Source organism: Elephas maximus, chromosome 3 (genome assembly GCF_024166365.1).
Source record: "Elephas maximus indicus isolate mEleMax1 chromosome 3, mEleMax1 primary haplotype, whole genome shotgun sequence".
NCBI classification, from domain to species: domain Eukaryota; kingdom Metazoa; phylum Chordata; class Mammalia; order Proboscidea; family Elephantidae; genus Elephas; species Elephas maximus.
The window spans coordinates 196,581,436-196,603,998 of record NC_064821.1 but is presented as its reverse complement, the minus strand read 5'-3'; the positions used below and the strand labels follow the sequence as shown (position 1 = coordinate 196,603,998).

The window sequence follows — 22,563 nt, the reverse complement described above, 5'->3', positions numbered from 1 at the left end:
ATTCTATAATGAAAATCTATAAACTTTTTAATTGCAACCTGTTGCCTTTGGGTTGATTCTGACTCATTGGGACCCTATAGAACAGTATAGAAATGCCCCATAGGGTTTCCTAGGCTGTAGTCTTTACAGGAGCAGATCTCCAGCTCTTTTTTCTGAGGGAGTGGCTGCTGGATTAGAACAGCGACGTTTCGACTATTTGCTTAGCAGCTGAGCCCTTATCCACTGAATCATCAGGGCTGCTTTTATAACTGCTGCCCTACATAAAATATTACCCAGGAGAAGAAAACATTCCCTAGCCTTGCTGTTTTCCTCCAATACACTCATTATTTAAAAAATATTAATGATAAAGACCCCCATGTGTCTGTCAGTTTGTTGTACTGTGGGGGCTTGTGTGTTGCTGTGATGCTGGAAGCTATGCCACCGGTATTCAGATACCAGCAGGGTCACCCATGGAGAACAGGTTTCAGCTGAGCTTCCGGACTAAGACAGGCTAGAAAGAAGGACCCGGCAGTCCACTTCTGAAAAGCATTAGCCAGTGAAAACCTTATGAATAACAGTGGAACATTGTCTGATATAGTGCTGGAAGATGAGCCCCCCAGGTTGGAAGGCATTCAAAATATGACTGAAGAAGACCTGCCTCCTCAAAGTAGAGTTGACCTTAATGACGTGAATGGAATAAAGCTTTCGGGACCTTCATTTGCTGATATGGCATGACTCCAAATGAGAAGAAACAGCTGCAAACATCCATGAATAATTTGAACCTGGAATGTACGAAGTATGCATCTAGGAAAACTGGAAAACAACAAAAATGAAATAGAATGCATAAACTTCGATATCTTAGGCATTGGTGAGCTGAAATGGACTGGTATTGGCCGTTTTGAATCAGACAATCATATAGTCTACTATGCCGGGAATGACAACTCGAAGAGGAATGGTGGTGCATTCATCATCAAAAAGAATGTTTCAAGACCTATTCTGAAGTACAACGCTGTCAGTGATAAGGTAATATCCATACGCCTACAAGGAAGACCAGTTAATACTACTATTATTCAAATTTATGCACCAACCACCATGGCCAAAGACGAAGAAATAGAAGATTTTTATCAGCTGCTGCAGTCTGAAATCGATCGAACATGCAATCAAGATGCATCGATAAATACTGGCGATTGGAATGCAAAAGTTGGAAACAAAGAAGAAGGATCAGTAGTTGGAAAATATGGCCGTGGTAATAGAAACAATGCCGGAGATCGAATGATAGAATTTTTTAAGACCAACAACTTCTTCATTGCAGATACCTTCTTTTACCAACATAAAAGGCGACTATACACATGGACCTCACCAGGTGAAAGATACACAAATCAAATTGACTACATCTGTGGAAAGAGACAATGGAAAAGCTCAATACCATCAGTCAGAACAAGGCCAGGGGCTGATCGTGGAACAGACCATCAATTGCTCATATGCAAGTTCAAGCTGAAACTCAAAAAAATCAGAGCGAGTCCATGAGAGCCAAAATATGACCTTGAATATATCCCACCATCTCAAGAATAGATTTGACGCATTGAACACTAGTGACCGAAGACCAGATAAGTTGTGTGTGGAATGACATCAAGGACATCATCCATGAAGAAAGCAAGAGGTCACTGAAAAAACAAGAAAGACAGAAAAGACCAAGGTGGATGTCAGAGGAGACTCTGAAACTTGCTCTTGAGCGTCGAGCAGCTAAAGCAAAAGGAAGAATTCGTGAAGTAAAAGAACTGAACAGAAGATTTCAAAGGACCTCTTGAGAAGACAAAATAAAGTATTATAATGATATGTGCAAAGAGCTGCAGAAGGAAAACCAAAAGGGAGAACACACTCAGCATTTCTCAAGCTGAAAGAACTGAAGAAAAAATTCAACCTCGAGTTGCAATAGTGAAGGATTCCACGAGGAAAATATTAAACAACGCAGGAACCATCAAAAGAAGATGGAAGGAATACACAGAGTCATTATACCAAAAAGAATTAGTCGATAGTTAACCATTTTAAGAGGTGGCATATGATCAGGAACCGATGGTACTGAAGGAAGAAGTCCAAGCTGCTCTGATGGCACTGGAGAAAAACAAGGCTCCAGGAATTGATGGAATATCAATGAGCTGTTTCAACAAACAGATGCATCACTGGAGGTGTTCATCGTCTATGCCAAGAAATATGGAAGACAGCTTCCTCACCAACTGACTGGAAGAGATCCATATTTATGCCTATTCCCAAGAAAGGTGATCCAACCGATTGTGGAAATTATAGAACAATATCATTAATATCACATGCAAGCAAAATTCTGCTGAAGATCATTCAAAAATGGCCACAGCAGTTTATCGACAGGGAGCTGCCAGAAATTCAGGCTGGTTTCAGAAGAGGATGTGGAACCAGGAATATCACTGCTGATGTCAGATGGATCCTGGCTAAAAGCAGAGAATACCAGAAGGATGTTTACCTGTGTTTTATTGGTTATGCAAAGGCATTTGACTGTGTGGATCCTAACAAACTACGGATAACACTGCGAAGAATGGGAATTCCAGAACACTTAATTGTGCTCATGAGGAACCTTTACATAGATCAAGAGACAGTTGTTAGGACAGAAAAAAGGGATACTGATTGGCTTAAAGTCAGGGAAGGTGCGGGGCAGGGTTGTATTCTTTCATCAAACCTATTTAATCTGTATGCTGAACAAATAATCCGAGAAGCTGGACTATATGAAGAAGAACAGGGTATCAGGATTGGAGGAAGACTCATTAACAACCTGTGTTATGCAGATGACACAACCTTGCTTGCTGAAAGGGAAGAGGACTTGAAGCACTTACTAATGAATATCAAAGACCACAGCCTTCAGTATGGATTACACCTCAACATAAAGAAAACAAAAATCCTCACAACCGGACCAATGAGCAACATCATGATAAACGGAGAAAAGATTGAAGTTGTCAAGGATTTCATTTCCCTTGGATCCACAAGCAACAGCCATGGAAGCAGCAGGCAAGAAATCAAAAGACGCATTGCACTGGGCAAATCTGCTGCAAAGGGCCTCTTCAAATTGTTCAAGAGCAAAGATGTCACCCTGAAGACTAAGGTGCGCCTGATCCAAACCATGGTATTTTCAATCACATCATATGCATGTGAAAGCTGCATGATGAATAAGGAAGACCGAAGAAGAGTTGACGCCTTTGAATTGTGGTGTTGGCAAAGAATATTGAATATACCATGGACTGCCAAAAGAATGAACAAATCTGTCTCGGAAGAAGTGCAGCCAGAATGCTCCATAGAGGCAAAAGTGGCGAGACTGCATCTTACATACTTTGGACATGTTGTCAGGAGGGATCAGTCCCTGGAGGAGGACATCATGCTTGGCAGAGTACAGGGTCAGTGGAAAAGAGGAAGACCCTCAACGAGGTGGGCTGACACAGTGGCTGCAACAATGAGCTCAAGCATAACAACGATTTAGAGGATGGCGCAGGACCGGGCAGTGTTTTGTTCTGTTGTGCATAGGGTCGCTATGAGTCGGAACAGACTCAACAGCACCTAACAACAACAATAACATGGATAAAGGTTCAGTGTATTGTAATCAAGGAGCCCTGGTGGCACAAAAGGTTAACAGCTCTGCTGCTTCTGAAAAGTTTGGTGATTCGAACCCATGCAGTGGCTTCATGGGAGAGACACCTGGCAATCTGCTTACAGCCAATAAAATCCTATGGGACAGTTCTATTCTGTCACATGGAGTAGCTGAGTTAGAATCGACTTCACAGCACGCACCACCGAAAACATATTGTGACACTGATTGTAAGTGCTTCTGTGTTGGTGGTTTTATGGAGCTGAATAAGTATCACAACTCTTTTCTCTGATCAAGTTCTTGCACAAGATGAGAAATAAGAAAAATGAGCTAGCAAGTGGAGGTCAAAATACCATTTTTATTGCTGCTTAAGACTAGGTCACCAGAAGTGTCTTAGCAGTTTGGCAACAACGGGCTTCCTATTACTGAACCTTGAAATTAGATAGACTTCTTCACTCAATCAACTAACATAGCCTGATATTTTTTTAGTATTTCCACTAGTGTTTTGACTCTTGTTGGCTCCCAAAATGGAGAAAAGGAGAATGAGGGGGATGTGTATATACTCTTTTCTCCAGATAAGCTAAGAAGCCAGAAGCATCTAGGAAAAAATCCCTCATCAAGGAAACCAGAGGTGTTCGAAAGAGTTTCCACACACGTTTCACAATAACTTATATATTTGTGTATATATGTATATATATATATATATACATAAAACAAACCAAATACATTGCCATCAAGTCAAATCCACTCATAGTAACCATACAAGACAAAGTAGAAATGCCCCTTAGGGTTTCTAAGACTGTAATCTTTACAGAAGCAAATACAACATCTTTCTCCTGTGGTGCTGCTGATGGGTTTGAACCACCAACCTTTTGTTTAGCAGACAAGCACTTAACCACTGCACCATCAGGACTCTTACATATAATTTTACCAACTATTTTATAAAGTAAGATTTGTTAACATATTCACTTAATACTTGAGAATAACCCCCAGATAGTAATTATTAATAATAAATAAGTCAGCTTTTAAGTGGTAAAACCAGGACTCAAATCAGATGGTCACATGTCTGGCATATCGTTGTGACTGACAGCATTAGTGAACTTGGTATACTGCAAAGCATTCATTAAATAAGCATTTATTGCATATTTCTAGGCATTAAGATCAACAAAAAATACTGTTTGCCAACATCATTCTAAATGGAGAGAGCCTGAAAGCATTTCCCTTGAGAATGGAAACCGGACAAGGATGCCCATTACCACTGCTCTTATTCAACATTGTGCTAGGGGTCCTAGCCAGAGCAATTAGGCTAGACAAAGAAATAAAGGGCATCCGGATTGGCAAGGAGGAAGTAAAATTATCTCTATTTGCAGATACATGATCTTATACACAGAAAACCCTAAGGAATCCTCCAGAAAACTACTGAAACTAATAGAGTTTGGCAGAGTCTCAGGTTATAAGATAAACATACAAAAATCACCTGGATTCCTCTACATCAACAAAAAGAACATCGAAGAGGAAATCACCAAATCAATACCATTCACAGTAGCCCCCAAGAAGATAAAATACTTAGGAATAAATCTTACCAAAGATGTAAAAGACCTATACAAAGAAAACTACAAAGTACTAGTGCAAGAAACTAAAAGGGACCTACATAAGTGGAAAAACATACCTTGCTCCTGGATAGGAAGACTTAACATAGTAAAAATGTCTATTCTACCAAAAGCCATCTATACATACAATGCACTTCCGATCCAAATTCCAATGACATTTTTTAATGTGATGGAGAAACAAATCACCAACTTCATATGGAAGGGAAAGAAGCCCCAGATAAGTAAAGCGTTAGTGAAAAAGAAGAAGAAAGTGGGAAGCCTCACTCTACCTGATTTCAGAACCTATTATACAGCCACAGTAGTCAAAACAGCCTGGTACTGGTACAACAACAGCCACATAGACCAATGGAACAGAATTGAGAACCCAGATATAAATCCATCCACATATGAGCAGCTGATATTTGACAAAGGCTCAGAGTCAGTTAATTGGGGAAAAGATAGTCTTTTTAAGAAATGGTGCTGGCATAACTGGATATCCATTTGCAAACAAATGAAACAGGACCCATACCTCACACCATGCACAAAAACTAACTCCAAATGGATCAAAGACCTAAACACAAAGACTAAAACGATAAAGATCATGGAAGAAAAAATAGGAACAACGTTAGGAGCCCTAATACAAAGCAAAAACAGAATACAAAACATTACCAAAAATGATGAAGAGAAACCAGATAACCGGGAGCTCCTAAAAATCAAACATTTATGCTCATCTAAAGACTTCACCAAAAGAGTAAAAAGACCACCTACAGACTGGGAAAGAATTTGCAGCTATGACATCTCCAACCAGCGCCTGATCTCTAAAATCTATATGATTCTGTTAAAACTCAACCACAAAAAGACAAAGAACCCAATCAAGAAGTGGGAAAAGGATATGAACACACACTTCACTAAAGAAGACATTCAGGCAGGTAACAGATACATGAGAAAATGCTCCTGATCATTAGCCATTAGAGAAATGCAAATTAAAACTACGATGAGGTTCCATCTCACTCCAACAAGGCTGGCATTAATCCAAAAAACACAAACTAATAAATGTTGGAGAGGCTGCAGAGAGATTGGAACTCTTATACACTGCTGGTGGGAATGTAAAATGTTACATTCACTTTGGAAATCTATCTGGCGTTTTCTTAAAAAGTTAGAAATAGAACTACCATATAATCCAGAAATCCCACTCCTCGGAATATACCCTAGAGAAATAAGAGCCTTTACTCAAACAGATATATGCACACCCATGTTTATTGCAGCTCTGTTTACAATAGCAAAAAGCTGGAAGCAACCAAGGTGTCCATCAATGGATGAATGGTTAAATAGATTATGGTACATTCACACAATGGAATACTACGCATCGATAAAGAACAGTGGTGAATCTGTGAAACATTTCATAACATGGAGGAACCTGGAAGGCATTATGCTGAGTGAAATTAGTCAGAGGCAAAAGGACAAATATTGTATGAGACCACTATTATGAGTTCTTGAGAAATAGTATAAACTGAGAAGAACACATTCTTTTGTGGTTACGGGGAGGGGAGGGAGGGAGGGTGGGAGAGGGTTATTTACTGATTAATTAGTAGATAAGAACTACTCTAGGTGAAGGGAAGGACAATACTCAATACAGGGAAGGACAATACTCAATACAGGGAAGGTCAGCTCAACTGGACTGAACCAAAAGCAAAGAAGTTTCCGGGATAAACCGAATGCTTTGAAGGTCAGCAGAGCAAGGGCGGGGGTTTGGGGACTATGGCTTAAGGGGACTCCTAAGTCAATTGGCATAATAAACTCTATTATGAAAACATTCTGCATCCCACTTTGAAAGGTGGCGTCTGGGGTCTTAAATGCTAACAAGCGGCCATCTAAGATGCATCAATTGGTCTCAACCCATCTGGATCAAAGGAGAATGAAGAACACCAAGGTCACACGATAACTACGAGCCCAAGAGACAGAAGGGGCCACATGAACCAGAGACTTACATCATCTTGAGACCAGAAGAACTAGATGGTGCCTGGCCACAACCAATGACTGCCCTGACAGGGAACACAACAGAGAACCCGTGAGGGATCAGGAGAACAGTGGGATGCAGACCCCAAATTCTCATAAAAAGACCAGACTTAATGGTCTGACTGAGACTAGAGGAATCCCGGCAGTCATGGTCCCCAAACCTTCCGTTGGCCCAGGGCAGGAACCATTCCCGAAGACAACTCATCAGACATGGAAGGGACTGGACAATGGGTTGGAGAGAGATGCTGATGAAGAGTGAGCTACTTGTATCAGGTGGACACTTGAGACTGTGTTGGCATCTCCTGTTTGGAGGGGAGATAGGAGGGTAGAGAGGGTTAGAAACTGGCAAAACGGTCATGAAAGGAGAGACTGGAAGGAGGGAGTGGGCTGACTCATTAGGGGGAGAGTAAGTGGGAGTAAGGAGTAAGGTGTATATAAGCTTATATGTGACAGACTGACTTGATTTGTAAACTTTCACTTAAAGCACAATAAAAATTATTTTTAAAAAAATACATGGGAAAGGCAACCATAGACAAAGAGAAAGGGAGCATTATTTACAATGTGTATAAATACAACTATCAGCAGCTTTCTTTTAATAAAAGAAAACCACTGCTGTTACCCTTGGGAGGCATTTGGAGAAGTGAGTAGTACATGCAATATTAGATAGCAAGAAATAGGCCTCTTTTACCTTTGTATCTCAGCAGGTGCTCAGTAAAATAGTTGATGAATGAATAAAGAATTGATAGACTCTTAAGCCAGTTTTATTCACTTATTATACTGATATCAGTCAGTTAATTCCTCTCCTCTCCCCTCCGTTTCCCAATACCTATACTAAGACTTCTTTTTCCTGCTTAAGAAACTTCACAAATCAAGGGCAAGTAGGAATGTCTTTCTCTAGGGTCCATTCTCTGTCTTCTTTTAAGCTACTCCAACTTTCCTTTCAATTTATGTACTGAAGGATATGTGCAGTTTGGTATAAACAGAATGGAAGTGCCTAGGAATTTCTGGAAATCTGTTGATCAGAATGGAAAAAAAAAATGATTACATGAGGAGGGACTCAATGAGCACCAATAAATAAAAATGAGAGAACATGAAACAGAAATGGTAGTTGAGAACTCTGAAAGGTATACTGTTTTTGTTAGAGGAGTAAAGAAAAATAATAGAATAATTGTGGTACAAGTGTACTTGTAAATGCAATAACGGGAAAATGAGGAAGTTTAGGTCTAATACCTTTTATTTTTCTCTTAAGTATTATGCAGTGTCATCAGCTGGCATCGTGTGTGAGATTAGTGAGAGGGCTACAGAAGGTGAAAGTAGTTAATCGTCATTTTAATTAGAAGTAAACATATGTGCAATAGTTTTGCAGAATATAAAATGATTTTCTTCAGAAAATTAAAGCTTTTGATTGTCTATTTGAGATTGATGATTATTAATTTATTGTGATAATCTGCTTTATTGTATGATTTTTTAAGCAACATTTATCTGCTAAAGGGAAAAGATAGATACAGTAATTTTCTGAGTTTCTAAAAGTTGGGCTTTTGCCAAACAACATCTATCTCTCTTTTGTGACATAAATGATCATTTCTCTCTCCATATTTTTTCTTTTCTCCTTATAAAAGTGCAATCACACAATATTTGTCATTATGTAACTCATATTTCACTCAAAATTATGTCCTCCAGATCCATTCATGTTATAATGTGTTTCACGAACTCATCATTGTTCTCTATGGTTGCATAGTATTCCATCCTATGTATGTACCACATTTTGCTTATCCATTCATCTGTGAAGGGCACTTGGACTGTTTTCATTTTTCGAATGCTGCAAGAAACACAGGTGTGCATATATCCACTCCTGTCACTTTTATTAGACCTCCGTGGTGTATATCCACGTGTGGGAGAGCTGGATAATAAGGTAGTTCTATTTCTAGTTTTTTGGGAATGCACCATGCTGGTTTCCATAGCGGTTGTACCATCATAAATTTTGATTTGAAGAGAACAATTGTCTATAGTAAAACTCTCAAGATAGTAATCAGGTTGGAAGGCTTGAGGTTCTGACTGTAGAACCAGGAAAAATAGTTTGAGGGGGACAGGATGAGCAGAAGTGGGAAGGAACTATCTTTAGGAGGCTTTCTGGATCTGGGAATTATTACCATCTGTGCCTTTTCTATACACTTAGTTTTCATTTTAGTGGAATTTTGTTAAAATGAAGAATAAAGAAAGTGTTTACCGATAGAACGTAGAAGGTTAAGCATTAAAAATAGGGGCAAACAGCATAAATGTTATGAGAAAGCATTAGCCACAAAAGTGGCTTTAAAGTGGTATATGGTAGGGTAAATAAGACACTGTTGATGGGAAACCAAGCCATAGTGTCTACCTCTGTGACAAGAGAAGGGACTCTTCAAGCACCTCAACTAACTCTGGTTGGTAAGATCATGTCCCATCTCCCTCAGGGCCCTACTTCTGCCACCCTGCTTACTATAAAGCTACTTAGGCCCTGTTGCAGTACAGGAATTCCTAAGCCATCATGAATTAACCTCTTCTACTTTACACACCAAGCTCATATTCTTTCCAAGAATGTACTTTGTGAAAGGGGTCATCCAACTTTTTAGAACTCACAGATATTGCAGAAGAGCTGTGTTTGATTCCCGTGATGTAATGGAATAGAAGTCAAGTGTATAGGCTTTCAAAATGGAGCTTCAGGAGTTGAGCTGATAAGTGGTTTTATTTTACCAAGTATCTAAGACAATGATAGAAAACACCTGACCATATGACCATCACTATCACATCCAGCCCTAGTCAGACATCAGGCATAAGTAAGTATTCAGATCCATGCAGTCATTAATAACTGTGTTTTCACACAACATAAATACTATTTACCATTCAGGCCTAGGAAAAGAGATAGAATGGAGTACTCAAAGAAATAATCATTATAAATGGGGTATAAAATAACCTCAATATTCTGGCACTATAGGCCTAAGATCAAAGGAAGGGACTTCAGGGAATACATGCAAATTCTAGATTGTTTTAAAGAAGAATAAAGCTAAACTAAGCAAGATAGGCTTCATAAGTATGAAAAATAAAATTGCTGTTGAGTTGGTTCCAACTCATAGTGATACCTTGTGTGTAAAGTTGAATTGCAGTCTATAGGGTTTTCAAGTCTGTGACCTTTCAGAAGCAGATTGACAGACCTTCGTTTTGAAGCTCCTCTGGGTAGGTTCAAATGGCCAACCTTTCAGTTAGTAGACAAGCACTTAACCATTTTTGTCACCCAAGGACTCCATTCATAAGTATATGGTTGAACATAAATAATATAAATTTTTTTAGACTAAAAGACCTAGGTTTCAGAGAAGAGCACACTGATAGGGAAGTAATGAAAACTTAGGCTGCATTAACATAAAATTGACTTCCAGAACAAGGAAAGAGATCATTCCAGCCTCCTCTAGAGTATAGTAACCGTGTCCTGGTGGTTTATTTTAAGAACACAAGTCGGGAACCCCGGTGGTCTAGTGGCTAAGAGCTATAGCTACCAATCATAAAGGTCAGCAGTTTGAATCCACCAGGGGCTCCTTGGAAGCACTATGGGGCAGTTTTACTCTGTCTTATAGGGTTGCTATGAGTCAGAATCGACTCGACAGCAGCAGGTTATTAACAAAATAGAAAATGTCTAGAGAACAATCCAGAGAAAGCTGACTAGGATTTTGAGATGTGTGGGAACTGTGATATATCATGAAGATCAAAGGAGTCATCAGCTAGGTTAAAAGTGTTGTGACAGAAACATACATTATCTGTCTTCAAATATTTGAAAGGCTACTCTGTAGGTATAAGATTACAAGGTATGCATCTCCAGAGATAATAACTACAACCAAGAGAAGGAAAATATACAAAGCTGGAACTTTTTAATGATCAGAGATACTTAACAGTGGTAATACTTCCTATTTAGCAGTTAATCAGAAGCCAGAATGCTTCAAGTTAAACGTGTGCAATGACGAGCAATTGGAAGTGATAGCTTTGGGTTCTATCCAACATGGGTAGCTCCTGATTATATACAGAATGAAAAATTATACGAACTGATTACATTTTCTTCATGATCTTTTTGTGAAGGGTTTTACCATGATTTTCCTAACCCTGGAGAAGTTGTGTGTTGAAACTTCTATACTAAATTACCATTCACGTCATGTTACTTATCGTTCATTGAAGATACTAAAATAATTCTTTAACTCAGTATCCTGAGTTGTTTGTGCAAGTTTGAAATTGTTTGAGGCTCGGGCCTATTTAAGAACCAACCCACTTTTAAAGCTATACCTCACAAAGCCCATCAAAATAATACCATGGAAAAGCTTGTGACACGAAGCCAGTAAAGAATTATCCAAAGGAAAGACAGCAATGTTATTAATATTATAACTTTTGCTATATTCTCTGAAAGGGTGTTTTCATTGATGTGAAATATTCTTATTATAGGACTTTAGGATTACATTTTCCTCGGCCAATTACTTTCTGAATGGCCATCTGGACATCCTTGTTCCTGAGGCTATACACCATGGGGTTTAATAATGGAGTAAATACTGTATAGGTCACTGTTACCAGCCTATCTTTGCTGGATGAGAACTTGGAGGATGGTCTAAGGTAGACAAAGGAAGCACAGCCATAGTGGATAATAACCACAGTGAGATGGGAGGCACAAGTAGAGAAGGCTTTTAGCTTGCCTTCAGCTGATGGGATTTTCAGGATAGTGCAGACAATGAAGCCATAAGAGATGCAAATGAAAGTCATGGGAACCATGAGTGCTAGAACTCCACCAATGAAGATGATCAGTTCGTTGATGTTGCTATCAGTACAGGCAAGTCGGATGACTGGTGAGATGTCACAGAAGTAGTGGTTGACCTTGTTGGGGCCACAGAAAGGGAGTCTAAAGACTAAAAGGGTTCCTACCAATGAGAACAGAAAGCCAATCCCAGCGCAAGAGGCTGCCAGTTGTCCACATATCTGCCAGCTCATAAGAATGGGGTAGCGAAGTGGATGGCAGATGGCAGCATAGTGGTCGTAACCCATCACTCCCAGTAGCATGCAATTAGTGACAGCAAAACCAAGGAAGAAGAACATCTGAGTGGCACAGCTAATAAATGAGATTTTTCTGAGTACAGACAACAGGTTTATGAGCATCTTGGGCAAAACAACAAACGTATAGCATGTCTCAGAGATGGAGAGGATCCCTAGGAAGAAGTACATAGGAATACGGAGGTTGCAATCCAGGTGGATGACAGTGACAATGGTGATGTTCCCACTGAGGATAATCAGGTATAGGCAGAGAAAAACAGCAAAGAGAATGAGTTGGTTTTCTCCAAGGCTGGAGAATCCCAGCAAGAGGAACTCTGTGACAGAGGAGACATTAGCTTGGTTGACCTGATTCCGGGAATTGACCTAAGGAGAAGAATGAAGCAACAGATTATGTTAACCCTGAAAGATGCAAATAGGTGGTCCACTATGATTTGAGGAGCAATAAATAGGAGAATGGAGAAAGACAGTCACTCATAAAAAGCATCTTATTGATTATGTGACTTCATGGAATTATTTCAAAACACTCGGAGAGATGACAACTATTTCCTGTGGTATTTCTACGTCTCTTAAATTTTGAAGTCTAGGTGATCTGTTCATGCTGCCTACTTCAAATAGTAATTAGGGAATGAAAATTAAAACTTCTTTTTTAACAACCCTCATTCCCAGCTCCATAATCCTCTGTCCCAGTTTCTTTACTGGTAGAACAGAGATACTAATAGGACCCCTACCCTAAATTTTTATTAAAATTAAAGAACTTAGCCGACCACATGCACCTTGTAAGCTTTCAGTAAATGTCAGCTTCTGCTACATATCATGTTATTTCATTTTCAAGAAGTGGCTGCTAATTTTTCTTCTTAGGTTTCCTTTAAGCTTATCTCCTTTTAAGGTTTTATTTTGTTGTTGTTGTTGTTTTTTTTTACTTTTAAACCCTATTATTTATTTTCCCATGAACTACTGGACAAACATTGGACCTCAACTCCTATTACTGCACGTTTTTAGTGACAATAATATTATATTGCCTTCATTTCATCCTTTCACTGAATCACAAAACCTACCATTGACTCACTTGATAGAGAGGAGTTGGAAGAGACCTTAGTGCATGTATAGGCAGTTGGTACACTTAAGTAGCTCTAGAAAAACAAAGCTATCACAGTCAGATCAGTCATTGATTCTACAAACTTCTTATTATTCTGCCAAGAAGATGGACCTGATTTAGACTTCCCCTATAATTGTGGTGCTAACCTTCACAAAGGAGGAAATCCAAGCCACCAGCCTTCTCCTCAAAATGAGCTATTACATCTATTCATCACATTTTCCTTGGATTTCAAGCAGAGCCCATTATTGACCATGTCTGACCTCTAGGCATTACAGCTTCTCCAACTTCTGCTGGCCAAATAGCGGACAGATCCCTTTCCCCTTAGTTCAACTTAAATCAAGGGTGAATTCCATAAAGCAATGAAAATCCATCAGAAACAGCCAAATAATTAAAGAATATAAAAATATAGAAATTGATTATGAAATGAAAATTCTTTAGCTAATGTAACTCAATTCAAGAGACCCACTGATTGCTGATCCTACACATTTGAGGTGTAATTCTTTCATCCACTACCATTTCTGAGTGTTTTCCATTGGGTATCCCCACTTTCAAAGGGGAGATTGGAGCAGAAATATCCGTCTAGTTTTTCTATCCAAGTATATCATAGTATAACCAGTAGGTTAATGTTTATAAGTTACTCGAGTAGGCAAGTTATCACTTCTATTCATTTATTCATTCATTAATGTGTTAATTTATTAATATATTAAATTACTAAATACATTTAAAAAATACATTAAATGCATGTTAATTGTCTACCTTGCACAATTTTCTTAGGCTGTATAAGCTTTTTTTTTTTTTTAAGCTAAGTGCCATTCTTAGCAGGAATGATGCTAAAACACATTGCCTTCTTCACAAATTCTTCTCTTCTCTCCCCAAATACATCAATAATAAGGTAGTTTCTCTACAATGATACTGTTTTCTCATTTTAGAGCATCCTCTCTGTGTGCTTTTGTTCACATTCTTCTTTCACCTAGAAAAACTTTATGCGCTTTTCATCCACACTTGATAACCCAAAAAGAAACTGCAACTTCTGGCTACTCTGATCTCCCAAGACAGGAGTGATATAAACATCCCCTTCTCTTAAATTGTTTGGTAACTTTTTGTTGTATACGGGAATGTGTTATGGAGGATAGCCTCCTCTGCTTCTCATATACTAGGATGTAAATGACTTGAGGGTAATTTTGTATGCCTCATAACATCTAACAACAAATTGCTACTTAAAAAGTATTTGCTTAATGAATTGATCATTAAATATTTGATTTTTAAAAAGCACACATGAAAAAGACATTATTTAAGCTCACAGAAAGGATGGTGGAAATTCAAGCCTTGAGAGGAGATATCTAGGAACAGAGGTCCAGCCCAAAGCCCAATAGAGCATACTGCATTGTTATAATCACTTTACCCACATGCCAATCTGTTCGCACAACCAAGAAACTATAGAACGTGGACCAGACCCCAGTTCTCAAGAAAACCCCTTCCCTTGCTTTTTATTGCACTGACTCTTCACAATACTTTATGCATTAATTGGCAGCTAACAAAGTAAAAGCTACCAGGATATCCCCTGAAGAAGGAATGCATTTACCTCCTCACTTCCCATATCTGAGGCTTATGCAGTAGAATAGTTGTCTACAGGATGTTTAGACAGTAGGTTCAATGAAAGTAGAAGGTCTGAAAAGGAAGATAATTCAGTTAGAAACTCACTGTTTTTACTCCTTCACTATTATACTTTTCTAATAAACTTTTTTCACCAGAGAATAGTTTCATTGGCATTCAAAAATTGATGATGAATGAGCTAGATGTTTAAAACTCATTCTTGACAGGGAGTTATGCCTTTCTTTCTCGATTCTTTAGTAAAGACTTCCTAAAAGAAGCATTCTATCAGAGATGGCTGATGGAGAGGGAGTCAATGCCATGGGCTTATGAGAGCATATTTTATGGTATTTCTTTGAACCCCTCCTGGTGCCTATCACAGCTCAGTTGGTAATGTTCTTTTTTCCTACCCCTCAAGCCCTGTACTATTCTTCATTTTTTTAAACCTACCATACATATTTTTACCTTGCTCGTCTTACCATCACTAAGCAACCAGATAGACTAAAAGCTCAGGGGATAATTACAGTATTTCTAAAATTATCACTGGTATCACTTCTCTATCAGTTTCTATCAGACACCAAATCCTATTTTCACTCGAATTTCCCACATAAAATAAACCAACAAGGGCATTTCCTTACATTCCCTAACACGTAGCTATTAGAACTCAGTGAAATCCAGAATCTTCTAATCAAATGAGGCTACAAGTGGCACTATTTTATTCTTTCTACCACTGGCATCTCAATGCCCCAAACTGTGAATCCCTACCTCCTCTGCTGAGAATTCTGAGAAGTATCACCAAAGCATCATTAAAGAAATTTTCTTTTGTCTCATTAGTTGTGGCCCCAACATGCTAGTTGATATTTATACTTTTCAAAACTCCAGGGGCCATTATTGCAACATATTTTTGGTACAGTTCTATCTTTGCCCCAATTAGTGAAAAGAATAAAAAAATACTATGGGTCCCATAGGAAAAAAAGGAACAGGGGAGAAAAACTGGCATTGGCAATCAGATGTCTCTGTCTCTTCCATGTTCCTTGATGGTTCATTAAGGAGCTGAAGGCTGTTGCAAATTAAAGAAGAGGAAGCAAATGTGGAAAACCCATATTATAGGAGGTAATGCAGTCTCCAGGAGACTGAGTCCAGCACAAGTAGGTGGTGCCTGGCTACCACCACCGACTGCTCTGACAGGGATCACAATAGAGGGTCCCTAGCAGAGTTGGAGAAAAATGTAGAACAAAATTCTAACTCATAAAAAAAAAAAAAGACTAGACTTAGCGCTTTGATGGAGACTGGGGAAACCCCAAGAGTATGGACCCTGGACACCCTTTTAACTGAAGTCACTCCTGAGGTTCACCCTTCAGCCAAAGATTAAACAGGGCCACACAACAACCAATAATACACGTACCTCAACCATATATGTGCGATTAAACGGGCATACTGGCCCAGAAGCAAGGATAAGAAGGCAGGAAGAGACAGGAAAGCTGGGTGCATGGAAATGGGGAACCCAAGGTCAAAAAGCAGAGAGTATTGGCATGTCTAGGGGTTGGCAACCAATGTCACAAAACAGCATGTGTAGTAATTGTTTAATGAGAAACTAAATTTGCTTTGTAAACTTTTACCTAAAGCAAAATAAAAAAATATATATAATATGCTGAGTGAAATAAATCAGTCAAAAAAGGATAAATGCTGTATGATCTCACGTATATAAAATAATAGGAATAAACAAATGTATAGAGACCAAAGTTTATTAATGGCTACCAGGGTGGGGGGGGGAAGAGTGGGAGTCATTATTTAGGAAGCAGTGAATTTCTGTTTATTATGATGGGAAATTTGGCAATATTATGGGTGGTGGTTGTACAACATGATTAACGTAATTGGTATCATAAAATTGTACACTTGAAAAATGTTGAACTGGCAAATGTTGTGTCATACATATTTTTGCAATAATAATACTAATAAAAGATCTCCAATCAAGTGTCTGCCTCAGGGTATGGAACAGGATTAAAGCCTGTGGGTAACATCCACAAGAAGTTGTATAGTTCCCCAATCATCCTCATTCTTTCCTGCAATTCTCCGATGGTCTGACTCAAGACAGATGAGGGGGCTGTAAGGATGGAGAAAGATGAATTAAGTGCCTATTCTATATTTATGTGCCACTGTTTCCCACCCTGAATTTAAAGTGAGGTTAAAGTTTAAGTTCTCTATTGCTGGACTCAACCAATACAGTGTATAGACCTTCAAGTTTCCGGGTCTTCCTCCTCGGTGAGATAATAATGGGAAAATCCACTGTCTCTATCCTCCCTCAAGATTTCATGAGGGACTCATTAGAGGATGGCGGAGGAGATTGAAGGCACCTAGCAGCAGGGTCTTCCTCAACTGACTCTACTTGCTGCAGATCCTGCCAGTGGCTCCCAACGGTAAGCAGAGCCCAGAAGTTGCTCTGAGAGCAGTAGAAACTTCCAAGTGAGATGTAATTCCTCACTCAGAGCCTTTTTCTTTTTCAAGTTATATCAGCCATTGTCAGAGGCTACCAGCAGAAACCTGGCAGCAGTTGCTGTAGCTTCCAGCAATTTTCAAATGTTCACAACAGTACATCCTAAGAACAGCCCAGAGCATAAGTTTTCTTGGACATCTGGTCTTCTCAATGTATCTTGCTAAATAAATTATTTCTCCACAGGGTGCAGGCTAACTCCCCAGCCTTTGTGTTACATAACTTTTTCAAGAAAACCTGTTCAAAGACCACTGAAGCTTCAGGACAGGAATAAATCTGCAAAATACAGCAGTTAGTCACATTTCTAGAATTAACTCTTGACACAGTTGTGTGGACTGAGGCAGGACCTCAAACTAGGAACTACCTCATATTTCATTCGCATGTACTTGACAGCCACTTTCAAGGAACTTAAACATAGTCATTTCTTTTTAGTAGAGTCACAGTTCAGGTTGCCAATGAACTTAAAGTGAAGCATACTCTACTCCAGGTATTTGCATATGGTTCCTATATGCCAGCAAGGAAGTGGTCCTGGCTTTCCTTTAATTCCATATTCAGAGAAAGGTATACAAGCTAAAATCAAATTGAGACTCTGTCCGCAGGGAACTTTGTCTTTAAATTCCTTGTATCACTTCCATTGACTCATTCCTAAACTTCGGCTCTAAATATGGCTTTCTTGGTTTTCCAAGGGTAATCAGGCACCATTCCCAATTATGCCCTATGCATAATATGTGAAACAAGGTTTCAGTTGTACTTTCCAGCAATAGGAAATCAATTCTAATTTTTATAGTTACATTCTTCAGGATTCTGTGAGATAGCTCTTAAGACTCTTCATTTTCATTCACTTCCCTCAACCCCAAAGCATGAGGAAGAGAAAAAATATATATATATATACATAGTATTAAAGAAAAATGAAAAAGATACTTGGTGAAGAAAAAGATGGAATATAAGAAAAATGAAGTTAAACATATTTTAAAAACAGGGAACCTCAAAGAAGAAAAAGTAAAACAGAAAAAAAAAAAAAACCTCTGATGCATAGTATTCGAAAACATTCCTGAACCGGAAAAGAAATGTGTGAATTTGACATAATGAAAGCAGTTGTTCCAGGATACTTTTGCTTCCATATTACTAAGTAATATAAAAGCTAGCAACACATATTCCATGTATAAATAATAGAAATAGAAAGATTAAGGAAGAAATCTTTAAAATCATATTATAAAAAAAGATGCAGTGTACTAGTATCTCCTTTGGTTTTCAAGTGAAAGAAACAATATAGTCTAGCACAAGGAAAGAATTCATTTGCTTAAATAACTGAATTTCAAGATAGTTCTTTTCAGATATGGCTTGATTCAGGGACTTAAACTACATCATTATGCTCAGTCTTGACTCAGAGTTTGAGTTTCCCAGGGCTGCCATAAGAAAGTTTCACAAATTGGGTGACTTAGAAAACCAAAACCCATCACAGTCAGGTTGATTCCAACTCATGGCAACCCTATAGGACAAGGTAGAACTGCCCCACAGGGTTTCTACGGTTGTAACCTCTAGGGAATGGTGGTGTAGTGGTTAAGAGCTATACCTGCTAACCAAAAGCTCAGCAGTTTGAATCCACCAGGTGCTACTCAGAAACTCTATGGGGCAGTTCTACTCTGCCCTATAGGGTGGAGATGAGTTGGAATTGACTCCATGGCAATGTTTTTTTCTTTTTTTTAATCTTTACAGAAGCAGATTACCACATCTTTCTCCCACAGAGAGGCTGGTGGATTCCAACCACTGATCTTTCCATTAGCAGCCGAGTGCTTAACCACACCTCCAGGTGATGTATAAGAGCTTAAATTTATTGCCTCAGAGTTATGGAGGCTAGGAATCTGAAATCGTGGTGCCAGTGTGTTGACTCCTTTTGAGGGCTCTAAGGTAGAATTTGTTTCATGCCTCTTCCTAGCTTCTAAGTACAGCCAGTGACCCTTTGTGTTCCATGGCTTGTAGATTACTCCAAATTCACCTCCATCTTCACATGACCATCTTTCCTTTGTGTATCTCTCTGTGTCTCTTCTCCTCCTCTGTAAGGACATGATTCATACTCTATATGGCTTCATGTAAACTGATAAGATCTTCAGAGACCCTATTTTCCAATAAGATCACATTCACAAATACAGGGGTTTAGGGCTTCAATATATCTTTTTGGGGGAACAGAATCCAGTTCATAGCTAAGGTGAAACTCAAAAAAAATCAATTTTCCAACACTATATAGCCTCATTTTATAGTTTACTTTTCCTCCTTAAAGCGTCATAGTAAATGTGCGTAAGTGATTATATTTTTGCTTGTAGATATCTTATTTATTTTCTATCTCCACGGGTGATTTTTTTTTTTTTTTCTGGTACTGACTCGACGGCAGTGGGGTTTTTTAAGTATTTTATCCACATCTCCTAGTATATTGCCTGACCCAGAGTTGCCTTACACTCAATAAGTATTTGTTGAATGAATGAATAAATATTTTTTCTCTTTCATTTGAATCAGCTTCACTCATTGTGCTAGCTTTTTCCTTAAGCAAGTTTTATCCAAAAAAACAGGAAACAAGTAAAAATGAATGCCTCAAACCTCCATTCTTAGTAGTACAATTCAAAAAGGTTGAAAGATTCTCTGTCTTACACACATATACATAAAACTTCATGAAGATTCTGACTGGGTAGACTAGAAGATGGAGCCATGTAAGATTGAGTGCACAGGCGTTTTAGGTGGCATTTTTAGTGGTTAAGTGCTATGGCTGCTAACCAAGGGGGCAGCAGTTCGAATCTACCAGGCGCTCCTTGGAAACTCTATGGGGCAGTTCTACGCTATCCTGTTGGGTCGCTATGAGTCAGAATTGACTTGAGGGCTGTGGGCTGGTTGATTAGGATAGCAAGGAAGGAAGTCCTGGTGGTATAGTTGTTAAGAGCTACAGCTGCTAACCAAAAGGTCCTCAGTTCAAATCTACCAGGTGCTCCTTGGAAACTCTACGGGGCAGTTCTACTCTGTCCTATAGGGTCGCTATGAGTCAGAACTGCCTCTAAGGCAAGAGGTTTGGTTTGGTTTCTAGCAAGGGAACCCTGGTAGTGTAGTAGTTAAGTTGCAGCTGCTAATCCAAAAGCCGACAGTCCAATTCCAGCAGGTGCTAGTAGTTAAGAGTTGCAGCTGCTAACCTAAAGGTTGGCAGTTCAGTTCCACCAGGTACTCCTTGGAAACTGTATGAAGCAGTTCTACTCTGTCCTATAGGGTTGCTACGAGTTGGAATCAACTTAATGACAATGATTTTTTTTTTTTTTAATAGCAAGGGGTGGAGCCCTGGTTGCACAGTGGTTAAGAGCTTGGCTGCTAAACAAAAGTCGCCAGTTGAAATACACCAGCTGCTCCTTGGAAACCCTATGGTCAGTTCTACTCTATCCTACAGAGTTGCTATGAGTTGGAATTGTAACGGGCAATGGGTTTTTTTACAGCAAGATGGTGGGTGAGGGAGGGTTTTTCCCTTGACTGAAATACTTGAAATTGTTCCTGGATCAATTAGATCTTATTGTACTGCAATAAAAGGAAAAATCCAACCTGGAGCAAGTTCAGGAGGAAATACGGTTATATCAGAACACACATTGGAACATCAAATGAAGAGCAAGTTGTGAATCATAAGTTCCTGATATTACCAGAAGTTCAGTGTATGTGTTTTATTTAGAGCACGCTGATAGTAATAATAATAATAATCATACATCATACAAGGACTGCACTTACTGCTAACCTCTCATCAGAAAGTATGGAGACCAGAAAAGAGGAAAACATCACCCTAAAATTTCTGAAAAAAAAATTTTTTTAATTCAGAATTATATCTCCAGTGAAAATATTCTTCAAGACTGAAGGCAAAATAAAGACATTTTCATATAATAGAAAACCATAAAATTGGTCACCAACAGACTTGCACTGCATGAAATACTAAAGGTAGTTTTTCAAGGTATATGCAAATTATGCAGGTAGAAACTTAAACACTCCAGCCGGCAGGGAGGGAATATTTTATTGTTTTTTCATGTCTAGGGCTTTCTGAGTTTTTTAGGACTTTCTGAGTAAAGAAACCTGATACCTCAGAACACACTTGGAACTTAAAAGATGACTAAATAGTGAGAGAAGAAGAAACCTAGAGCCAAGGAACCAGTCATTCACATTCTAAAGGTTTATAAATGACTAGGAAGCAAATGTTTCTCTCCCACTTAGAGGAGGGAATGGTGACAATCCTATATAAGCAATGGTTTCTAATTTCAGGATTTCTCAAAAGGAATACTACAGTACATGCAGTATAGCATCTGGTTCTCATCACATAGCCCCAGGTGAATTGTTTCAAAGGGAGTCAATGTAGTTATTAAGTAATAATAATTTATCCTTGCTCCACAAACCTCATGTTTATCTGCAGGATAATATAAATAAGTATAGATATTAAAGCTTTATCATCAAGAAGGAATCATGAGCACTGAAATGATAAATACTTGATTAAATATAAAAGACTTATTTTTTCTTCTTAATGTCTTTAGAATATATATAAATAAAGCAAAAGTGTACTAATTTTCCCATAGGGGCTTTTAATGTCTACAGATGTAATATACTTCAGCATAAAAGACAAGGTGGGGGTAAATGAACTTATACAGTTGCAAGCTTTCTACTTTTTAAATAAAGTCACGTTACCGCAAATTCCGGATTCGAGCCACCTGCCTCAAGCCAGTAGTGAGACAGGAGGAGGTAAGCAGCCAGCGGGCTTTATTAAACACCATGTTCAAGAGACAGAGGGGGCAAAGTTTCCCCCAGATTCTGTCTGCCCCAAGAGGGCTACAAGAGGGTTTTATAGGGAGAGGGTCAGGGTTTAGAAATTTCCAGGAACGTTGATTCTTCTTTGAGGGGGACATAATGACAAAGTGACTTATTGTTGATGTCTTGCAGGCCTCGTTATGCCATCCTGGATGCGGTCACAAGATGTATTGGGTTTTGCTCAATTATCGCGGGTCCTGATGGTATCACTCATTGTTTTTGTCACCTCGGAGAGAAACATGGTTATTCAACAATGAAAATCTTGATTACCTTGTTTTTCTACAATGGAACAATCATGAGACAGATCCCAGAGCAAATAATCGACGTTTTCAAA

The 22,563-nt window shown here is 38.8% G+C and overlaps 1 protein-coding gene across 1 annotated transcript; it reads right to left on the bottom strand.

Moving 5' to 3' along the window:
• Positions 1-11,640: 11,640 nt before the first annotated feature.
• On the bottom strand, positions 11,641-22,195 carry LOC126071505 (olfactory receptor 10R2-like). The gene is made up of 3 exons (XM_049875692.1): positions 22,110-22,195; positions 21,171-21,222; positions 11,641-12,606 (listed from the first exon to the last, which is right to left on the bottom strand). Exons 1-3 carry the CDS (start codon positions 22,193-22,195, stop codon positions 11,641-11,643), a joined length of 1,104 nt encoding a protein of 367 aa, XP_049731649.1.
• Positions 22,196-22,563: the final 368 nt, after the last annotated feature.